Genomic DNA, 20,481 nt, shown 5'->3' with positions numbered 1-20,481 from the left:
CCATCACGGACATGAACATCAATTTACTTCGAAAACCAAGAGTAAAGAGAAACGATCTGATTTATCAGTTTCTGGGGAAATGCCCTCTGGAAGGAAGGCCGGCAGCGCCAGACAGACCCAACATCCGCCTGTGAGCCAGGCGGAACCGGCAGGGGCGCCCTTGGAACATGGGGCGCGGGGAAGGGGTCTACGGGCCCGAAGGGTCCCTGGGTCCGAGCCCCGAGTCGGGGCACCAGCGAGAGGCCGAGCTCGCCCCAATTGCTGGGCAGAAACCCCTCGGTGATTGCGAAGGTCCAGACCGAGGGTGGTGTCAGCGGCGTCGCTGGGGCACGCAGGCTCCATGCGTGCGGCTGCGCGCGAAGCCAGCTTTGCAGACGCAGCGGTAGGAACCGCTCGTGTTCACGCAGCGCTCGGTCTTACATAGTAACCCGCGCTGGTTCAGCTCTCGGCACTCATCGATGTCTGGAAGTGGGGGTGACAAGTGAGGACTTTAAGAGGGCGCCAAAGCTGTGCGACCCCTTGGTTTCTGGTCCGAGCCGAGCTTCTGCAGGGCCTGACCCCGCCCCGCCCCGCCCACATGCCCTCTGGCCCCGCCCCCTCGGCGCGGCTCACCGACGCAGCGGGCGCGGGACGCGTCCAGCTGGAAACCGCCAGGACACTCGCACACTGCGCCGCCCGGCCGCGGCACACAGCGACCGCTCACGCAGCGACACTCGTCCGAATCCTCCTCTGAGCTGTCCTCTTCTGCGCGGGCCGAGAGAATGAGACGTCAACACTGCCCCCGGCGATGGCCGCGGACCCGCCTCTGTCCCTCCAGCTACACTCACCTCTGGCGGGCTTCCCCAGCAGCAGGGGGCTCGTGTCCCAGAAAGAATTACTTTCACTCTGCGACGTCGGGCACTGGGACCCTGAGAGGGGCAGGGGGGCGATCAGCAGTCAATGGCTTTGATTCACTTCGGCTCGGCCCCCAAATTCCCTCCGGGCCAACCCCTCTCGGGCATGCTCACCAGCGCCGCGCGGCGGGCACGGACGGCACTGGGCTCCCCAACCTCGACCCTGGCGACAGCAGCAGTCATCGAAGGTGAGGGCGGGCCCGGCCAGGGGCCCCGCACACATGCCGTCATCTCCGCGCTGGCCCCAGCACACGTCCCGCCGCTCAGGGGCACGCTCTGCGGAGGGGGACCCGGCGTCAGGGAGGAGCCCAAAGCAGGGGCCGCCTTCCCCCGCTCCAATCCACCCTCGTGGGAACGACGGCCCCGGGCCTCCACGGGGCACACAGTGTTCTGGAGAGCCCAAGATGACCCTCGCCCTTACCGGCCGGGCTCTCGGGGCGCTGGCAGTCGCGGCCTGAGGGTCCGGGTACCCAGGGCGGGCGGCACTCGCAGCGGTAGGAGCCGGGCAGGTTGACACACCGGCCAGGGCGGCAGGCTGTGGGGTCCTGGCACTCGTCCACGTCTGCGGGCAGCAAGTAGATGGGTCGGGGTGGAAATCACAGCTTGGCTCGGCTAGCCTCTCTCCCGTTTCCCCAGAGGACCGATCCGGGCCTCACCCATCTCTTCTGGGCTCAGACACTGGCGCTGCACCGGGCTGTACTCGGCCGGGGGAGTGCAGGCACAGCGGTAACCACCGCGCGTATTCTCACACACTCCGTTCCGGCAATTAGACTCGTCCAAACACTCGTCCACGTCTGAAGGGAGGAAAAGCGCGAGTGGTAGGAACCGGCCTGCAGTCGGGTGGTTTTGCGTGTCTCCTGGCTGCTTTCCCACGGCCACGGGGGCAGCTGCACTCACCCACGCATTCCAGCAGGTTCGAGTCGTAGTAGAATCCGTGCTGGCAATAGCACTCGTAGCCGGGCTGCGTGTTCACGCACTTGCCCTCCTTGCATATCTCCGCCCCAAACAATATGCATTCATCGATGTCTGCAGAGCGACAGGCCGTGGGCGACCGCACCCTCTACCTGCCGGGCCTCTGAGGCCCCGCAGCAGAGGACGTGGGGGTGGCGCTTACCGTGGAAAGGCGAAAAGTCTGCTATGGCCTTTTCCCAACGCCTACTTAAGGCGATAGGGCGGGGCTTGGGAGAGGGGCGGGGCAGTCGGTGAGAGAGTGGGCGGGCCTTATCCCAGTACCCGCAATTGACAAGCAAGCACTGGAGGGATCGGGGTGGTCCAAACCGGAGGGCAGAGCGGGGCGAGCCAGGTGGGCGGAGCCATGTTGGGGCTTACCACGGTGGGCTGGGATGCCATAGTTGACAATGTTGTTGTCCTGGGTATAGCCCTTCCCGTCTGGGCAGAGGCTGTGGAACTCAGCTACAGGGAGACAGTGGCCATGGGGAAGGAAAAGAGCAGGATTGAGCACGTACGTCCTGGCCATAGGGCCAGAGCTCTGGCCTCATTTCCCACCAACTCAGGAAGGGGCCCTCTTCCCCAGTCCGGTCCCAAATGAAGAAACTGAGGTTCTGGAAAGGGGAAAGGCCTGCCCGGCTCCTGACCTGAGCTGTAGACTGGGCAGGGATAGATCTCGCAGTGGTCTCCCCAGCCAGCCCCCAGCGAGCAGCAGCACTCCTGCTGGGTGACGTTGGTGGCCAGAACACTGTCACAGAACACGGTATCATCGAAGTTAAGGTAGCACTCCTTCTTGTGGTGGGGCTGCTCCACCTCTGAGGGGAGGGGAGAGCAGCTCAGGGTCTGGCACTGTGTCTTTGCCTGTCCACACTGCCCACCAACCTCTGCCCTCTGTGCCCCCACATCGCCTGGCTCCTGGAGCTGCCACGTGAAAGCCAAGCTCCATCCTCAGTGTGGCATTCAGGGGCCGCCTGACAGGTCTGGTCCCGCCAGGGTCTCCCAGGCAAAAGAAATTTCTTCCTGTTCCTCATATTCCAGAGGGTGGGACCAGGTCCAACTCTGAGTCCCAACTGCAGCGTCTAGATTGAGGAGGGAGCCGAGAGGGCACTCACCCTCACAGCCATGTTGGTCCTGGGTGGGTGTGAAGCCCTCATCACAGATGCAAACGTAGGAGCCCTGCAGGTTCTCGCAGGCCCCATGGGGAAGGCACAGGCCTGGGTCCTGGCTGCACTCATCTATGTCTTCAGGGGGGGAGAAGAGCAGAAAGAATCACTCAGAGGGAAACCAGCCCCTCTCTCCCTGGGGGTGGGCCTCAAGGGCCTCACACAAGCCGAGAACCTGAATTTCCACTTTGACTTCAAAGCACACACAACAGGAAAGCCACTCGTGTGGGTCTGTGCACAGGGGTCGATGTATATACATTCAGTGCACTGTTCTTCACAAGCGCTAACAGAATGAAGCCCTAGCTCTCAGCTCAGCATCTGGGGTTTCAGTTTGCTCTCCCAGTATCTTTGTCTCATCACCCTTTGCTCTAAACCACTAACACCCTCAGCTCTATGTCTAGGCTAAGGTATCTACTCTCCCTAAAAACACAACTAGCTCTGCTTCCTGATCTCTGTGCTTTGCAAATACTCTTCTTTGGGCCTGGTAAATACCATCCTTTGTTTTTCTCTGCTTATGGAATCTACTTATGCTTTAGGGAAGCCTGTTTATACTTCAAGTTCCAATACAACTGTCACTTCTCAGTTGCAATTAATCACTAGTCCAGACCTCTTTTGGCACTTAGCACTCTGAATTGTAAGAATCAATTTACCCAGGGCTCCTTCCTAGGGGAGACTGTCTTCCTAGCAAGGAACCCTGGGTTATTGCTCAGTATCTAGCATATAGCATAGAACCTGGCAAATATTAGGTGTTCAGTAAATTGGTCATAGCAAACACCCTCTTCCAACAACACAAGAGAAGACTCTACACATGGACATCACCAGATGGTCAACACCGAAATCAGATTGATTATATTCTTTGCAGCCAAAGATGGAGAAGCTCTATACAGTCAGCAAAAACAAGACCGGGAGCTGACTGTGTCTCAGATCATGAACTCCTTATTGCCAAATTCAGACTTAAATTGAAGAAAATAGGGAAAACCACTATACCATTCAGGTATGACCTACATCAAATCCCTTATGATTATACAATGGAAATGAGAAATAGATTTAAGCGACTAGATGTGATAGAGTGCCTGATGAACTATGGATGGAGATTCGTGACATTGTACAGGAGACAGGGATCAAGACCATCCCCATGGAAAAGAAATGCAAAAAAGCAAAATGACTGTCTGGGGAGGCCTTACAAATAGCTGTGAAAAGAAGAGAAGCGAAAAGCAAAGGAGAAAAGGAAAGATATAAGCATCTGAATGCAGAGTTCCAAAGAATAGCAAGGAGAGATAAGAAAGCCTTCTTCAGCGATCAATGCAAAGAAATAGAGGAAAACAACAGAATGGGAAAGACTAGAGATCTCTTCAAGAAAATTAGAGATACCAAGGGAACATTTCATGCAAAGATGGGCTCGATAAAGGACAGAAATGGTATGGACCTAACAGAAGCAGAAGATACTAAGAAGAGGTGGCAAGAATACACAGAAGAACTGTACGAAAAAGATCTTCATGACCAAGATAATCATGATGGTGTGATCACTCACCTAGAGCCAGATATCCTGGAATGTGAAGTCAAGTGGGCCTTAGAAAGCATCACTACAAAGCTAGTGGAGGTGATGGAATTCCAGTTGAGCTATTTCAAATCCTGAAAGATGATGCTGTGAAAGTGCTGCACTCAATATGCCAGCAAATTTGGAAAACTCAGCAGTGGCCACAGGACTGGAAAAGGTCAGTTTTCATTCCAATCCCAAAGAAAGGCAATGCCAAAGAATGCTCAAACTGCCGCACAATTGTATTCATCTCACACGCTAGTAAAGTAATGCTCAAAATTCTCCAAGCCAGGCTTCAGCAATAGGTGAACCGTGAACTTCCAGATGTTCAAGCCGGTTTTAGAAAAGGCAGAGGAACCAGAGATCAAATTGCCAACGGAGTTCCAGAAAAACATCTATTTCTGCTTTATTGACTATGCCAAAGCCTTTGACTGTGTGGATCACAATAAACTGTGGAAAATTCTGAAAGAGATGGGAATACCAGACCACCTGACCTGCTTCTTGAGAAACCTATATGCAGGTCAGGAAGCAGAGTTAGAACTGGACATGGAACAACAGACTGGTTCCAAATAGGAAAAGGAGTACGTCAAGGCTGTATATTGTCACCCTGCTTATTTAACTTATATGCAGAGTACATCATGAGAAGTGCTGGGCTGGAAGAAGCACAAGCTGGAATCAAGATTGCCAGGAGAAATATCAATAACCTCAGATATGCAGATGACACCACCCTTATGGCAGAAAGTGAAGAGGAACTCAAAAGCCTCTTGATGAAGGTGAAAGTGGAGAGTGAAAAAGTTGGCTTAAAGCTCAACATTCAGAAAACGAACATCATGGCATCTGGTCCCATCACTTCTTGGGAAATAGATGGGGAAACAGTGTCAGACTTTATTTTTGGGGGCTCCAAAATCACTACAGATGGTGACTGCAGCCATGAAATTAAAAGACGCTTACTCCTTGGAAGGAAAGTTATGACCAACCTAGATAGCATATTCAAAAGCAGAGACATTACTTTGCCAACAAAGGTCCGTCTAGTCAAGGCTACGGTTTTTCCAGTAGTCATGTATGGATGTGAGAGTTGGACTGTGAAGAAAGCTGAGCGCTGAAGAACTGATGCTTTTGAACTGTGGTGTTGGAGAAGACTCTTGAAAGTCCCTCGGACTGTGAGGAGATCCAACCAGTCCATTGTAAAGGAGATCAGTCCTGGGTGTTCTTTGGAAGGACTGATGCTAAAGCTGAAACTCCAATACTTTGGCCACCTCATGCAAAGAGCTGACTCATTGGGAAAGACTCTGATGCTGGGAGGGATTGGGGGCAGGAGGAGAACGGGACAACAGAGGATGAGATGGCTGGATGGCATCACCAACTCGATGGACATGAGTCTGGGTGAACTCCGGGAGTTGGTGATGGACAGGGAGGCCTGGCGTGCTTCGATTCATGGGGTTGCAAAGAGTCGGACACGACTGAGCAACTGAACTGAACTGAACTGAAACTCTTATTGGATGAATGCATTGAGGGGTGAGTTGGCACATAGTAATAAGCATCATCTAATTACTGTCATTATTACTGTTATATTATTTTCTGTGAAAGAGTAAGATGAATGAGTGGGTGGATGGATGGATGGAAAGACAGATCAACAGTGTGTCTAGGAGATGACTGCTTGCTGCCATTGCTCCTTGGGAGTTCTCAGCCAATCCCCCCATACCTTGGCATTTCCGGCCGCCTACCAGCCGATGCCCCTGGGGACAGAGACATCGATAGGAGCCATTGGTGTTGATGCAATCACCCCCAATGCAGGCTGCAGGGAAGTCACACTCATTGATGTCTGTAGGGAATCAAAGGGGTGGAGAATCTCAGGGACAAAGCCCACTCTCACAGCCTAAGGCTTCCGAAGAGCCCTGGGTAGGGCCCACACCCCATGGCCTATCTTGGATCTGGATGGGGGCTGGCCATGGAGTGGTGGGCTTGCTCACAGTAGCCCCTGGGGTTGGGGCCTGGGCAGTGAAGGTCTGGGACAGGGGGGAACAGGTCAGCCCCCCAGCTTGAGGTCTCCCCTCACCCTCGCAGCGGCTCCGGTCCCTTGACAGATGGTAGCCAGAGAGGCACTGACACTGGAAGGAGCCTGGCGTGTTGGCACAGATGCCGTTGTCGCACACGTCCCCAGCCTCACACTCGTCCACATCTGTGGGGCACAGGGGCCATCAGAGGGCTAGGACGGGGTGGTCCTGTGTCTCTGCTCCCCTCTTCCCACTCCTGCCCATGGCCTGGAGCACCAGAGCTGAGGCAGGTGGAGCTGGAGACAAGCATGGGCCCCTCACCCCGCCCCTGTGTGGCACACCGTGCCCTAATGACCAGGCCAGGTGCTGGCAGGAACCCTGGGCCATTTCTGGTTCCAAAGAGCTCAGGCCTCCGCATCCTTCGTCCACCCTCACCAAACAATCCTCCCCTTCTGCCCCGGGTTCATGGCCCCAGCTGCTCTGGTGGCTGCTCCCGCCCTTCCCCCACTGCCAGGGCTCCCTTTATAAGTAAGCTCCCCTATATCTTCAGTCTCACAGAATAATTTCTCCCGCTTGTGCAGTAAAGGGACTTGGCTCTGAGAGCACGCTTCTGTGCAGTCCTTTCTGGGGGGAGCTGGTAGTTGCCCACACCCCAGACCCCTTCCAAACCCCTCACTTCCTGAAGGACACCTGAACCCCACCCCGGCCTCCCACCTCTCTATTGCCATCAGCACCCACCTCCCTAGTGCTCTCCCTTTCCCTTTCTCTCCCTCTCCATCCTGGGCGTTTTCAACATCCATTTGGCCAGCCAGGCCCAGCCTCTGATCCAACAGTCCTTCCCTCAGTGTCTGCGACCTCCACTTCAACGCCAGCCACTCGCTCTCAGTACAAGGGACTGGGAGCTGCCCCGCCATCCCCAGGCCCCGGTGTCTCAGACTCGGCTCCTTTCGCACTGCCTCCGCTGCTGCTCTCCAGGCCCCTCCTCACCTCCTCTCCCCAAGGGCCCCTGAACACCTCTCCTGCCTCCCCTCTGCTGTGGCAAAGCCAGAGCCCTCGCCTGCTTCTCAGGATGCCGGGTGCTGAGTGCGGCTGAGGCTGGCCACCATGCGGAGCACCCCGGGCCACTCCACTCCCTGTGGCCTTCAGCTGGGCTAGATCCTCTGCATGGCTGCACCACCCTCTCCTCCTCCTCTCAGGCCTTGACACCCGGGAGGCCTAGGGAGCCCCATGCCCTTCAGCAGGTCCAAACTTGTGCCGTTCTCCTCAGCCCACAGCCTCCACCCCACTCGCTCTTCCTCACCTGCTGCCTCCGTCTTCTGGCCTCTCCTAAGGACACAGAAGCTACCCTGCTAAGGCCACCTTCTCATCTCCCTGGTTAGTTCTTAGTTACAAGGACCTCTCTACTGCATTTAGCGCATCCTCCTCTGCCCTTGATGCCTGCCCTCCCCAACTGGCCCCCCAGAGCCCCCGTTCCCCCGTCTCCCGCTCCTATCCCCGCCTTCTGCCGACCTGGCAGTGTCCACCATGCTCCGCTCACTGGACTCACCCTCCTTGACTGCACCCCACGGCTCCACAGCTCCCCTAGTGTGCACCCCGAGGCTCCACAGCTCCCCTAGTGTGCACCCCGAGGCCCCACAGCTCCCCTAGTGTGCACCCCGAGGCCCCACAGCTCCCCTAGTGTGCACCCCACGGCTCCACAGCTCCCCTAGTGTGCACCCCACAGCTCTACAGCCCACAGTCGCAACTGGGTGTGTCTGGCCCAAGGCTTCCAATCTATACTGCCGGCCCTCTGTGGGAATCACCAGCTGAGAGACCCACAGGGACCACACACTCAGCTGTCCAACAGGAAACTTAATGTCTTCCTTCTCAAACACGCCTCACCCCAGGGACCCTATCCCAGTGAACAGCACCCACTGAGTCACCCAAACTAGAAACCTGGAGACCCCTTACTCCTCTCTCTCCTTCGCCTTGACATCCAGTTAACAAGCCCAGGTAACTCGTTTTAATATTTCTCTAATATCACACTGTCTCATGACCATCTTTGAGGCCACTATTATCACATCCACCACTGTCTCTGTCCTGAGTCTCCACCAGACCTCCAGTCCTCTGCACAATGGGCATCAGGGAACTTTCTAGAACAAATAGCAAATGTCATTCTTCCCCTTAAAATGCTTCAGGTGCCTCCTAATACCTTCAGGGCGAAGCTCAACCTCCTGGGCAGGGCTTAGGTGGGCCCTTCAGGAGGTGGGGGCCTGCCCCTCACCAGCCAGCCTCAGCCCCACCCCCTACTTACACTTTACTTTCCCTGTACACTCTGTGCTGGTGTTCACAGAGCCTGGCATACTCTTCCCTCTCTCCTTTCTTTGCTTGGCTAACTCCTGTTGATCCTTTAAGACAACTCACGCCTCCTCTTCTCCCAGTCCCCCTGAGGTTTCCCAGAAACACCCAGACTCCATTGAGGCCGACAGCCCTGCGCTCCACAGTCGGTGTCCATGGTTCTCCAGTTTCTCTGACTCTCATCCCTCAGCCCATCTCCTGATGCATAAGAAACATTATTGTCGGTGGGGGGAGAGGACTACTGACACCCCCTTTCTTTTATATCTCTTCCACTCCATATTCAAGTAACTGCTTTGCAAACGCAGCTCCAAGCCTTGCCTCCTAAGATCCTTCCTACCTAGAAATTCCGCGGCCCCCTCCTCCGTCAGGTTGCGGAGAAAGTGAGTGAGTGGGTCAGTGAAGGGAAGGTGCCTGCGAATTAGCTGTCTCCCGGCCGACAGATGGAGTAACCCGGTCCCCAACTTCGACGCTCGAGTAGGTGGAGGGACGCAGGGCGGGGAGGGCTGTCGCTCACCCAGGCAACTGCGGCCGTCCTGCGCGGGCGCATAGCCCTGGGCGCACGTGCAGCGGAAGGAGCCCGGAAGGTTCTCGCACCAGCCCGGAGAGCAGGGGTTGCCCTCAGCGCACTCGTTTACATCTGCGGCGGAGAAGGCTCGCCTCGGACCCCGCCCCACTGGACGAGGTACTGTGAGGGGATGGGAGACCCTCCTTCCAGAATTGGGGGGGGGGTGTGGAAGCCGGGTTCTGGAGCCGACTCCCACGCCAATAGCCCCGCCCCATCACCGGGGCAACTCCCGAAGGGCCCCGTCCTCTTGTGATCGAAGCCCCGCCCCACCCGGGCCCCAGCCTCATGCTCACCGCGGCAGGCCCCGCCCCCCTGGCTGCGGTAGCCTGGCAGACAGGCAATGCACTTGAAGCTCCCAGGTTTGTTCTCGCATTTGCTATCCGGGCAGGTGCTAGGGTCTCGGCACTCGTCGATGTCTGCGCAGTAGGAAGGAAGAAGACTTGTCTGGGGACAACATTGCCGGACAGGTGCTCAGGGGCCTCGGCAGGGCCTCCCTCTGTCACGGATCGACCAGGCGAAGCGGGTCCTCTGGGTTCCAGTCCGAAACCTCCGAGAGGCCCAGGGGTGGGCAGAGACGGGAGTGAGGCCCTCCGCCCCCACCCTAGGCCGAGGCACCGCTGAGGACCCGCGTTGGTCCGGATGGGTCTTCCCCACCTTCGCACACGGGCGGTCTGGAGGCTTTAAGCCGGTAGCCGGGGTAGCAGTTGCACTTGTAGTGTCCCGGAAAGTTGATGCAGAAGCCGCCGTCGCCGCACAGGTGGGGCTTTGCGCACTCGTTCAGGTCTGAGCGGGAGGAAGGGGGCGCGAGGGGAATGCAAGGCGGCGGAGGGGATGACATGCGGTCGGGAGAGCCCCTCGGGTCCGCCGATCCCCGGGCCCGCCCCCGGCCCCGGCCACGCCCCCGGCCACTCCGTGCTCACCCACGCAAGAGCGCCCCCCGGCGCCGACGTGCAGGCGGTAGCCTCGGTTGCAGTGGCAGTTGTAGGAACCGCCGGTGTTCATGCAGATGCCCCGCCCGGCGCCGCAAGGCTCCGCCTCGCATTCGTTCACGTCTGAGAAGGGCGCGCAGGTGGGGAGACGTCACACGACGGTCGGGAGCCAGGGCCGCCGCCGCGCTACCCACTCTCCACGCTCACCCACGCAGTAGCGGTGCTGCGGATGCGACCGGTAGCCGGGATTGCAATGGCAGGAATAGTCCGAGGGTCCCGGGACGCACTCTCCGTGGCCACAGATGTTCTGGTTCAGTCGGCACTCGTCCGTCTCTGCGGGGGGCGCCCGGGGGAAAAGGGCGGCAGGACAGAGGGGGCAGGCAGGGAGCAGTCACTTTCTGCCACATTCCCAGGGAAGAACTGGACACCCCATCACTCTCGACGCCGATAACTGAGCCTGGTCGCACTATGAGTTCAGATCTCCATACAGCCATGCCCCCCATCCTAGGATTCCCTACACTTCCATCACAGATAACCGCAAAATCACAACCCCAAGTAGCCCCAAACCATGATCCCAGGTCCCTGGCATCCCCACCTCCTCAAGTTCAGGACCCTTGATACTTCTCTCTCCACTTACTATACTCTGACTCCAGTCACCTCAACACTTCAAACTCTGTCGCCTCAATCACACCAATATCCTCCAGACAAGTGAACCAACACCCCTTGCCTTAGAGACCTGCCCACCTCCCCCCAATTCCAGAAGTTTTCCTCCCCCTCTCAAGGCAGGCAGGAGCTAGTTTCCTGGGAACCCTGGCTGGAACAGGTGATCAGACTCAGGAGGCCTCCTTACCTTCTTTCCTAGTATTCACAGTACTCCCTGCCTCCCACCTCTTCCTCCTTGTGGCCCCTCCCCTGAACCCTGCCCTAGGAAGCCCCAGGAAGCCCTGGCGGCTGAACTCCACTCCCTCCCAAACACACCTGGCCAGTGGGCTCTTGCAGGCTGTTCTCTCTGCTTAGAGTGACTCTCCCTAGTCTCCTTAACACCCCATCCTCTGATAAGTGTCCCCAAGTGCCTCTTTCTCCACATTCCCACAGCCCCCAGGCTGTCACTGGGTTATCCCAGCCTGTGCAGATTTCCTGGGCAGCCACCTTCCACTAGGAGCTCATCTAGCCTCCAGTTTTCAATTGGGTTGGTGGCTTCCTTGTGGCTGGAGTCCAACCAGACATGGGCTTGAATCCGGCTCAACTGTGTGACCTGGGATCAGCTACTGAACCTCTCTTAGCCTCAGTTTTCTCATCTGGAAAATGAGGCTAGCCGTGCCCACTTCACAGAGGTCAAGAAAGTTAAATGGTATTTAGTATGTAAAACTCTCCAGTCAGTGCCTGGCCCAGGGCAACTGTTCAGCCATAGCTAGCAATTATTATGATGCCCCAAACCATGCAGACACTTCCCACAGCCTTTGGGATCAAATCCAAGCCTCTTAAAGCTCCCTGAGCTGGCCCTCTCCTAGTTCAGAAACACTGATCTATGTGTGGTTTCTCTCTTCTCCATGAAACCAGGGTTTCATGTTTCCATGCCTTTGCCCAAACTTCTGCCCAAACTGGAATGTCCTTTTCCCCAACCTGCTAGCCCATTTCTTTCCCACATTTTGTCGTTAATTTCTAACACTCTTAAAAGCTCTGTTCAGAAAGGCTTCTCTCATCGCCATTCTACATATGATCACAACACCCAGACTTCCTTCCTTCTTCTCTGATTTACTTTTGCACAGCCCTTATGAGACACACTAGATTTGGACTCATTGATCTGTTTGCTGTCTGTCTATTCCACAAGGACAGGGAATTTTTGTCTGTTTTGTTTATTACTGTGTCCCCAGCACCTAAACAGTGCCTGTGCATAGTAGGTGCTCCATAAATATTCATTGACTGTGAATGCCTTCAGACTGGCCTGACCATCACACCACCCGGATTAGCTGAGGGCAGAGTGGCGTCTCAGAGTGTTGCACGCCGAGGCTTCCCCAGCCCCCAGCCCAGGGTCTGGCATACAGTAAGCCCTTGAGGGTGTCAGCCCTCCGGAAGGATTGGAAGGGGTGAGGGAGGAGAAACTCTAAGTTGGAGGCGTGGCTTACCTGGGTCGTGACCTAGGTGGGCGGGTCTTACCTGTGACTTGAGTAGGGGCGATTTCCACCGCACTGCGGGACGGGGGCAAGTCGGGCAGGAACTGGGGCGGCGGGGGCCAGGAGATCAGCTCTGCGGGCAGCAGCACACGACCATCAGCGGGTGAGGAGGCTGAGAGAGCCGCCCCTCTCCCCGCAGGTCAGGGGGCCGGCAACTCCACACCCAGCTGCACCGCCCCCTGGTGCCTAAGCTGTGAACTTCCCCGTCAGTGACAGCCCTTGAGGACTGGTCCCTACAGGGCCCAGCTCACCCGGGTAGGGCCGGGCAGGAGATACGGTGACAGTCGGGTGGCTCTGCTGCGCTGACTGCTCTTCAATCACTGGCTGCGGGCGACAGCAGCGTGAACCCTCTGTGTCTCCTCGGCCTCCCCGCCCCTCCCACCTGAGTTCTCATACTCACTGAGTCTGTGCTCACCCCTAGAAGGGAAGAAGATGGGGCCATTAAGTGTTGGGCTGGGAGAAGGGAGTCAAGTCTGGGATTGGCAGTTGGACATGTGTGGTCAGAGTCCCTAAGAGTTCAACGATCATGTCTCTGGGTCAAGCATCAAGGATTAGATCCTGATGTCTGGGAATGTTTTCATCACAGGTCAGTGAAGCGATGGCTGGACAAGGTCCTCAGCTTGGGAGCTTATAGCCAGGGTCAAATCCCTGAGTCAGGGGTCAGAGGGTCAGATCTAGAGGCAGCATTTGAGCTGCATTAGTGTCCTGATCTGGAAATCAAAAGTGTCTTGGTGTCAGAGGATTGAACCTGGAGGGCAATAAATGATCAAATCCCGTGGCTCAGGGGTGACATCCTGGGCTTAGTTACAACACTGGTTAGGGGTCAGAGTGTCAGCTCCGGGGGCCAATGCTAGTCTGGGATTAGGAGCTAGAGGTTAGACTTGGGTCCTGTGGGTCAAAGGTCAAGGTGTCAGACCTAGGGGTTCTGCAACTGTCAGGAAACAGGAGGGATCGGGCCAGACCTCTCTCTTCCTCTGTGTCCTCAGGTGGTGGTGCCCGGCTGGGGCTCTCGGGCAGCTGCTGGGGCTTGGGTGGCCCATCGGGGTGCAGGAAAAGGGAAAAGTCACTTTCGCCCTGAATGGTGAGCGTCTGGTGGGAGGTGAGGATGTGGTACCCCTTCCCAGCTGGGCAGATCTCCTTGAAGGCAGCTGTGGCCAGAGCAAGAGGCAGGCAAGTGAGCCCTTCCTGGAGAAGCAGGCTCACAGACAGCCCCCCAGCCTCAAAGGCCCCTGGCTCACCAGTGCCATCAGCTGGGCAGCGCTGGCACCTGGCACCCCAGGCCTTGCCGACACTGCAGCAGCAGAGTTGGCGGGTGAGGCGTGTGGTCAGGGGGTGCTGGCACTGGTGTTCAGGGCTCACCAGGCGGAAACACAGGCTCTTCTCCTCCGGCTTGTCCGCTGCAGGGGCCAGTGATGGGCATGGGCATCTGGGCCTGAACGCTGCCCACGCCCCTCTTCCCAGCTGCCCCAGACCTCACCTCTCTGGCACAGGAGGCCTTGATTCTCGTGTTGTCCCTGACCCTGAATTCATTTGACCCCTGAAACCTGTATTATTCTGACCTCATGTAATACCTGAAACTTCTGTGACCTCTGAACCCATTGAGCCTTGATTCTAGCTGCTCTAGACTTGATCCCTCCCACTCATCAAGCCCCTGGTCTCATATGACACTGCCTTCTCATAACCCCTGACCCCATGTGACCTCTTACTCCAGATCTCATGCAACTCCTGAACCCACTGATCCCTGACCCCATCTGTTTTAGATCTTGCTACTCTAGCAGTCAACCCTTGACCCCACTCTGACCTCTGTGACCTCTGATCCTTACTGTTTGGAGCCTTACCCTCCACCCATACTTGGTGACCTCCAAGGACCCCCGAGTCTCACCAATGCACTGTGTGCGGGAGGGGCCCAAGCTATGGCCAGGTGGGCAGACACAGCGATAGGAACCAGGGTTGTTGAGGCAGTCACCATGGCGACACATGCCTGGCATCGCGCACTCATTGATGTCTGCGGTAATAAGTGAGAGTTTGGTCCCTCCAGGCTGGGGCCACAAGGTGACAGCGATCTGCTCCAGGAACCTCAGGGTTCTACCCCAGCCCCGCCTCCTCCCTCCCCCCCCCCCCAGTGACAACTGGCCCATACCCTGGCAGTGTGTGCTGTTGAGCCTCTTGTAGCCCTGGGGGCAGTCAGTGCCCATCTCCCCACGTACAGGCCCTGGCTTCTGCACCCCTGTGTCTGTGGAGAGAGGAGAGCATGGCAGGAGAGGACACGGGGGCTGCAGAGAGGGAAGAGACCGCACTGGGTGGGGGAGTGGGGTACTGAGGGGATCCGGGTGGCATCCAGCTGCAGGGATGGGAGGGGCTGGGTGAGGGTGTGCCCCGTGGGGAGGGCAGAGATCTCACCGAGCCAGGGCACTCACACTGCAGCTGGGGGCACTTGTGGCACTTGCTCTGGCCCCAAGCGGTGCCGATGCTCCCGCAGCAGTCTTCCTGCTTGGTGAGGCCCGGGAGGGGGTTGCTGCCACACTAGGGAGAGGAGTGTGGACAGGGGTGACAGGCTGCCCAGCCCTCACCTGGCCTCCCTCCTCGGGCCCTTTTCCTCCTCCCCCCACTCAACCTGCAGGACACCCTCCAGTTTTGAGCAAACCCGGTGGATTGGAACAGGGCGGCCCTGAGAGGCATCTGTGGGTTCACTCACTGGTTGCTTGGGCAGCGTGTCCTGGAAGCAACGGCCCAGGGGCTTCTGGGTGGGTGGCCGGGGATGCGCGGGCTTGGGGTGCGGCAGCAGGTGCTGGGAGGGGGCCGGGCCCTCGGCGTTGGGCCCTTCAATGCGGTGCACTTGGACTGAGGCCTCGGCCGGGTGGTGGACGCGCACGTTCACCACGGGGGGCGGGGCCTGCACTGGGGGGCGGGGCACGGCGGCTTCAGGGCTGCCCCGCAGCGCCGGATGGCAGGTGGTGGCGAGGAGCTCCTCCAGGGCTGGCCCCGCCCGGGTCCTGCCCACCCCGGCCAGTGCCCGCCCACCTCGGCCTCCCGGGGTCTGCCCGTTGCCTGGTACCTTCCGCTGAGATCTGTCCTGGCCCGAGGGGCACCAGGAAGGTCGCATGCTGGGCAGGAGGCCCCTCCCCGGGCCCTGGCGGATCGGCGATCACCTGGACCGCGTACATGGCGTGCTTGCTGGCCACAGACTCGCCTTCTGGAGCCAGGGGCGGCAGCGCGCCCGTGGACAGGGCCCCGGCCCGGCCAAGCCCAGGACCTGAGCCGCCAGCGCCTCCGCCAGCTCCTCCAGCCGGCACCTGGCAGAAGCGACCCGTGAAGTCCGGGGGACACAGGCACTGGTTTCGCGAGGAGCACTGGCCGCCGTTCATACAGGGCAGGGGGCACACCACTGGGGAGGAGAGGTGGGTCAGGGCCCAGGCAGACCCCTGTGGCCAGCGCCCAGACCCAGTCCCTCACCCACATCCTGTCTCTTCTTTCCCCTCCTCCCTACTTCCAAGCCACCCACTGGTTCTGTCCTCCCTGGGAAGCTGGCCTTAGTAACACATCAGATACACACACATGCTACCCTCTAGGTCCCCCAACATCCTTATACCCTAGGGGCCACTGGCATCTTGAACTTGCATCCTAGGTAGGAGACCCTGTGCCAGCTGCGTGACCCTGAGCGACTGACTTCCCCTCCCAGGCCTGTGTCCTCATCTGTAGGGCGGTCCCATCTATTAAATGAAGCAAGGCCTGTCCAAAACTCTGCACAGTGCCCAGTGCACAGAGCGTGTTTAATAAGCAGCAGCAGCAGCTGATGATGGTGATGGACTAGCCTTTCCCTCCCCTTGGGCCTTTCCTGGACACCCAGTCTCTATCTGGTGCCTCCTCCTTGCCCCTCAGTCCTTCCCCTGACTCAGCCCCCTCTGGGCTCTCCCTCCCTCTGTTCAGCCATCCCAGGGCCCGCACCTCACCACTGCCAACTTGAGCTGTACTCCGCTGGGACCTCTCTTAAGCAACTCCACCCAGGGGACCCTGTCAGAAATCAGCATTCTGCCTCCCCACCTCTTCTTGGCCTTGGACCACCACTGGGATCCCTGCCTGCCCGGTCATTCATAACTGAGTCTTGAGGCTCCAGTCTCCCCTGCACCCACCCCAGCCAGTTCTGGCCTCTGTAATGTCTCATAATCCATCTTCCCTCCTCCCCATGCCCCCTGCCCCTCCCCTGCCTGTCCACGTCCCAAGCACCCTCAGAGAAACTTGCCTCGGGTAAAGCTCCGGCTCAGTCACAGCCCTGCTCCCAGCTAGCTTCCCTGCCTGCTCTCCGTGGCCCAGAAGGAACCGTCTTTCGGCCCATCCCCGTCTGCTCTTTCCATGTGCACCCTACGCTCCAGGACTCATCTCCTGTTTCCTACAAACGTGCCACGTCTTCTGCTTCCCTGCCCTGACCCATGCCATTTCTGCCCACTCAGAGCCTAGTCCCCATCTGTGCATATTCACATCATCTCCTTCCAGCCCCTCCCCCAGGAGGAGAGCCCTTCCTCACATCCCACCCACCCTCTGCCTCAGCTCTGGGTGCCAGAGGAGGTGCTGGGGGAATGAATGAAGGAGTGAATTCAGGGAGCTGATGGGATGTCTGTCTGTCTGTCACACACTCACATCTGAAATCCAGCCTTGGGGACCTGTGCTTGTGCACCAAGCCCAGCCCCTCTCCGGCCCCTCCCCCAGGACTGCCCTCACTTGCCAGGATGGGGAAGTAGGGGTGCTGCCCCCTGGACACCTGGAGGGCCTCAGAGGGATGGCCCACATGCAAGGCCACCGGGGCCTGGCTACGAGCATCCCAGCCCAGCCCAGCCCATCCTGCTTGGCCTCTGGGGGCCAGATTCTCAGGGCAGAAGGGGTGTGTCCTGGGCTGGGGGAGGCAGGATCCTCTCCTTCCTGCCTCCCAGTGAGTCACCCACAGCGGTGAGGGTGACCTCCCAGTGACACCCGCCCACTGTGGCCTGGGCACCGAGCCTGAGGGATGTGGGCAGCACGGATGGAGACAGCAGCCTGGGCAGGATGGCCGGGGGCTTGGGAGGCCGGGCCCAGGGACACTCACATGCACAGTCATCTCATCACACACACACATGCACAGACTCATTCTGACACCAACACAGGCTTACATAAACACTCCCATAGTCACTGCAGACATGCACCCAAGATAACACAAAGAAACCTGTACTTGAGCCCAGTGTGCCAGCCCAAAGCCCGGGCATACCCCTGCGTGTATGCCATGTGTAAGCACGCGTGCACACATCTTATGAGAAGCGTGAACCACATCTGTGGGGTTCCTCAGATCTGTAGTGGCTATGTGAGTATAGGAGTGTGTGAGAGGGGCTGTTTTGCTGGTGCCATCGTGGGCCTAGCCTAATTACCCTGTCCAGGAGGGTAATTACTGCTGGGACACCTCCCCCAGCCTGGCCCACAGGGCCCTGGGGGAGGAGCGCTGAGCCCCAGGCCTGGCCCTTTGAAGAGCGATGTTGGGAGAAGGGTGGGCTTCAGGACCAGGAGGAGTTTTCAGGGTTTGGGGAGTTGGGGGTAGACTCTGAGGCGGAACTGTTCAGAGCTTCTGGGGGAAGCACAGATGGGGCATCAGGAAAAGGAGAGACCGAGGATCCAAGCCAGCCCCTACCTCCAGGCCTGTGCCCCACTTGTTAGGCCTCAACGCCCCTCCCCTCTAAGACCTCGCCAGTAACTAATTCCCTCACTCCCAGCCTGAGCTTGGCTCCTCCTCCCAGGGAATGCAGGTGTCTACCGCTGGCAGGCCCTACTTGAGACATTTTTTAAAGACTTTTCCTGTTTCTTTCACCGAGTCTGTTTCTAGGGGGAATACTTAACCCTTCTCTGAGACCTGGGCCAGCTGGCATCCCCGCAAAAGCCCCTGCCTGTCGACCTCGACTCCCTCTCAGAACCCAGCACTTTCCTAGAAGCCTGTGCCATCCAGGGCACCAGCATGACCCCACACCTTAGGCCTCAACCCCAACCCGAAGCTGTGAAGTCCAGGCTTCCACGCAGCCCTCCCAACCGCGACCCCAGCACTCCAGCCTCCCAAGACCCCTGAAGCCCCTGGGGCCCTCGGCCCTCCGGTTCCGCTCTCTGAACCCACGGTCGCCAGGGTCACAAGGCCTCTGCTGCCATGTCTCCCACGTGGGCTCCGGGAGCTGGCCTTCCCCGCGCCCCCCGCCCGCGCCCCCGGCCCTCACCCACGCGGAAGCCGGAGCCCGTGAGCGTGTCGGTGCTGTGGCCGTTCTCTCCGATGAGCGTCATGTTGGAGCCCTTCTGACAACTGTCCCGACACTGGCCCTTGAGACAGGTCCGCTTGCAGATCACCGGCGCAAAGACCACCTTGAAGCGCTCGCGGGCCAGCGCCCCGCCCCCGCCAGCGCCCCTCTCGCCCGCCGGCCCCCCCTCGGCCCCGCCGCCCGGGCCCAGCAGCAGCAGCAGCAGCAGCGCCAGCAGCCCCGCCGCCCCCGCCCCGCGCATCTCAGGGGCCAGGCCGCCAGCAGCCCCACGGGGCCCGGGCATCCGGGGCCGCAGGACCCGGGGGGGCGCGCCCGGGCGGGGGCGATGGTCCCGACGCCCGAGGGGGATAAGCAAGCCGGGAGCCCCGGGAGAGGCGCAGAGAGGGCAGCGAGGGACAGGATGGGAGGAAGCGCGCGTGGAGGGGACTGCAGGCGCGGGCGCGGGCCCAGTGAGAGGCAGAGAGATGGAGGCTGGACCGCGGGGAGCCCAGAAACTTCCACCGCCCCGGGAAGGAGCCCAGCCACGAGCCGGGGCCGGGGGCCTGCGGAGGCCCAAACGTGAGGCCGGAGCGAGGAGGCCGGAGCAAGTTGAGGCGGAGAGGAGGAGCGAGGGGAGAGGAAGGCCGGGCGGCCGGCCCGCTCCGCGCCTCCCCCGGCCGGGCTGGGCTCCCGCGGCCGCCGGGAAGCAGGGAGCGCGCGGGGCGGACGCAGGGAGAAGTGAGCAGTTGTTTTCCCTGGCTGGAGCGCGGCGCGGCGGCGGCGAGGGGGGCTGGGACGCTGGCCCCGGGCCAGGGAGACAGTTTTTTTCTGTTTAAAGCGTCGTCGCTGCCGCCTGGGGGAGCGAGGGTGTGCGGGCGGGTGGAGGCTAGGGGGGGCGGTCCCCGCCCCAGATGCCCGCCCCGCCGGAACCCGCCGCCGCCGCGCTGGGCCCGCTCCAGCGAGCCCTCACCTGGGACCGCTGGCCGCCCCGCCGGATTCCTCCGGGCGGGGCCGGGAGGCCCGCGCCCACCTCCGCCCCGTAGCATCCAAGTGGGAAACCGAGGCTGGAGGCGGAAGATGGGCCGGGCCCGGGGGTCGCGCGGCTGGTAGGAGGCCAGGTGGGGCTGGAACCCAGGGCTCCCAGCCCTGGCCCAGCCTCCTTTGCACATGCGGGGGTCTCACCACCCCTCAGTCACTTCTCATGAGTACCGGTCCACCCCTGCCCACTAGGACTCGAGGAGGGAGTACCCCTTCACCAGGCCCTCCGTGGGAGTCCCAGGAAGAAGTCCTTGGGGTCCTGAAGAAGAGTAGATAGAGCAAAGTTTGAAATCCAGCTTGCCTGCCAACCCCCAGTAAATGGCTTCCCGGTGCCCACCCTGCCCCCGCCCCTCCGCCTTGTCTGGCCGGGCTGGCTGGGCTGGCTCTGGGCCTCAGACACTCTGGAATCGCCAAGGTCTGAGCTCAGGGCCTGGCCCCCTTCCCAGGCTAACAGCCGGGAGGAGGGGAGTGATGCCTGAGGGCCTGGGGCTGGGGAGGGGCACAGCCGGGCCCCAGGGCAGGGTCTGGCAGGGACTGGGGAAGGGCCCTGAGTTGGGTCAAGGCTGGAGAGAAGCCAGGCCTGCCCACTGGTCTGGAAGGGAGGCCCTTGAGGGCTGCAGTGGCCTGGTGCCCAGGCCATATCACCGGGTACCTGGCCAGGGGA

The 20,481-nt window shown here is 59.5% G+C and overlaps 1 protein-coding gene across 3 annotated transcripts; it reads right to left on the bottom strand.

Annotated features, from left to right (window-relative positions):
* Nucleotides 1-42: 42 nt before the first annotated feature.
* LTBP3 (latent transforming growth factor beta binding protein 3) lies at nucleotides 43-19,604 on the bottom strand. 3 transcript variants are annotated; one of them, XM_070360140.1, is made up of 28 exons: nucleotides 18,762-19,603; nucleotides 15,596-15,925; nucleotides 15,236-15,360; nucleotides 14,958-15,063; nucleotides 14,681-14,773; nucleotides 14,423-14,545; nucleotides 13,779-13,937; nucleotides 13,503-13,688; nucleotides 12,941-12,957; nucleotides 12,792-12,864; nucleotides 12,524-12,613; nucleotides 10,574-10,699; nucleotides 10,358-10,489; nucleotides 10,092-10,220; nucleotides 9,731-9,853; nucleotides 9,387-9,509; nucleotides 6,598-6,720; nucleotides 6,244-6,363; nucleotides 2,954-3,082; nucleotides 2,489-2,656; nucleotides 2,223-2,306; nucleotides 1,791-1,919; nucleotides 1,550-1,687; nucleotides 1,315-1,455; nucleotides 1,008-1,169; nucleotides 828-908; nucleotides 613-744; nucleotides 43-462 (listed from the first exon to the last, which is right to left on the bottom strand). In XM_070360140.1, the coding sequence occupies exons 1-28, from the start codon at nucleotides 19,081-19,083 to the stop codon at nucleotides 311-313; spliced, it is 3,816 nt and encodes a 1,271-aa protein (XP_070216241.1). In that variant the 5' UTR covers nucleotides 19,084-19,603; the 3' UTR covers nucleotides 43-310. The 3 variants fall into 3 exon arrangements, with proteins under 3 accessions (XP_070216241.1, XP_070216242.1, XP_070216240.1); XM_070360141.1 differs by having other exon boundaries at nucleotides 15,236-15,438; nucleotides 18,762-19,556; XM_070360139.1 differs by lacking the exon at nucleotides 12,941-12,957 and having other exon boundaries at nucleotides 12,792-12,865; nucleotides 13,502-13,688; nucleotides 15,236-15,438; nucleotides 18,762-19,604.
* Between the last annotated feature and the right edge of the window lie 877 nt (nucleotides 19,605-20,481).

The sequence above is a fragment of the Bos mutus genome, chromosome 22, assembly GCF_027580195.1.
Source record: "Bos mutus isolate GX-2022 chromosome 22, NWIPB_WYAK_1.1, whole genome shotgun sequence".
NCBI lineage: Eukaryota > Metazoa > Chordata > Mammalia > Artiodactyla > Bovidae > Bos > Bos mutus.
The sequence above is the reverse complement of the archived record's forward strand: the minus strand, read 5'-3'. Positions and strand labels throughout refer to the sequence as shown.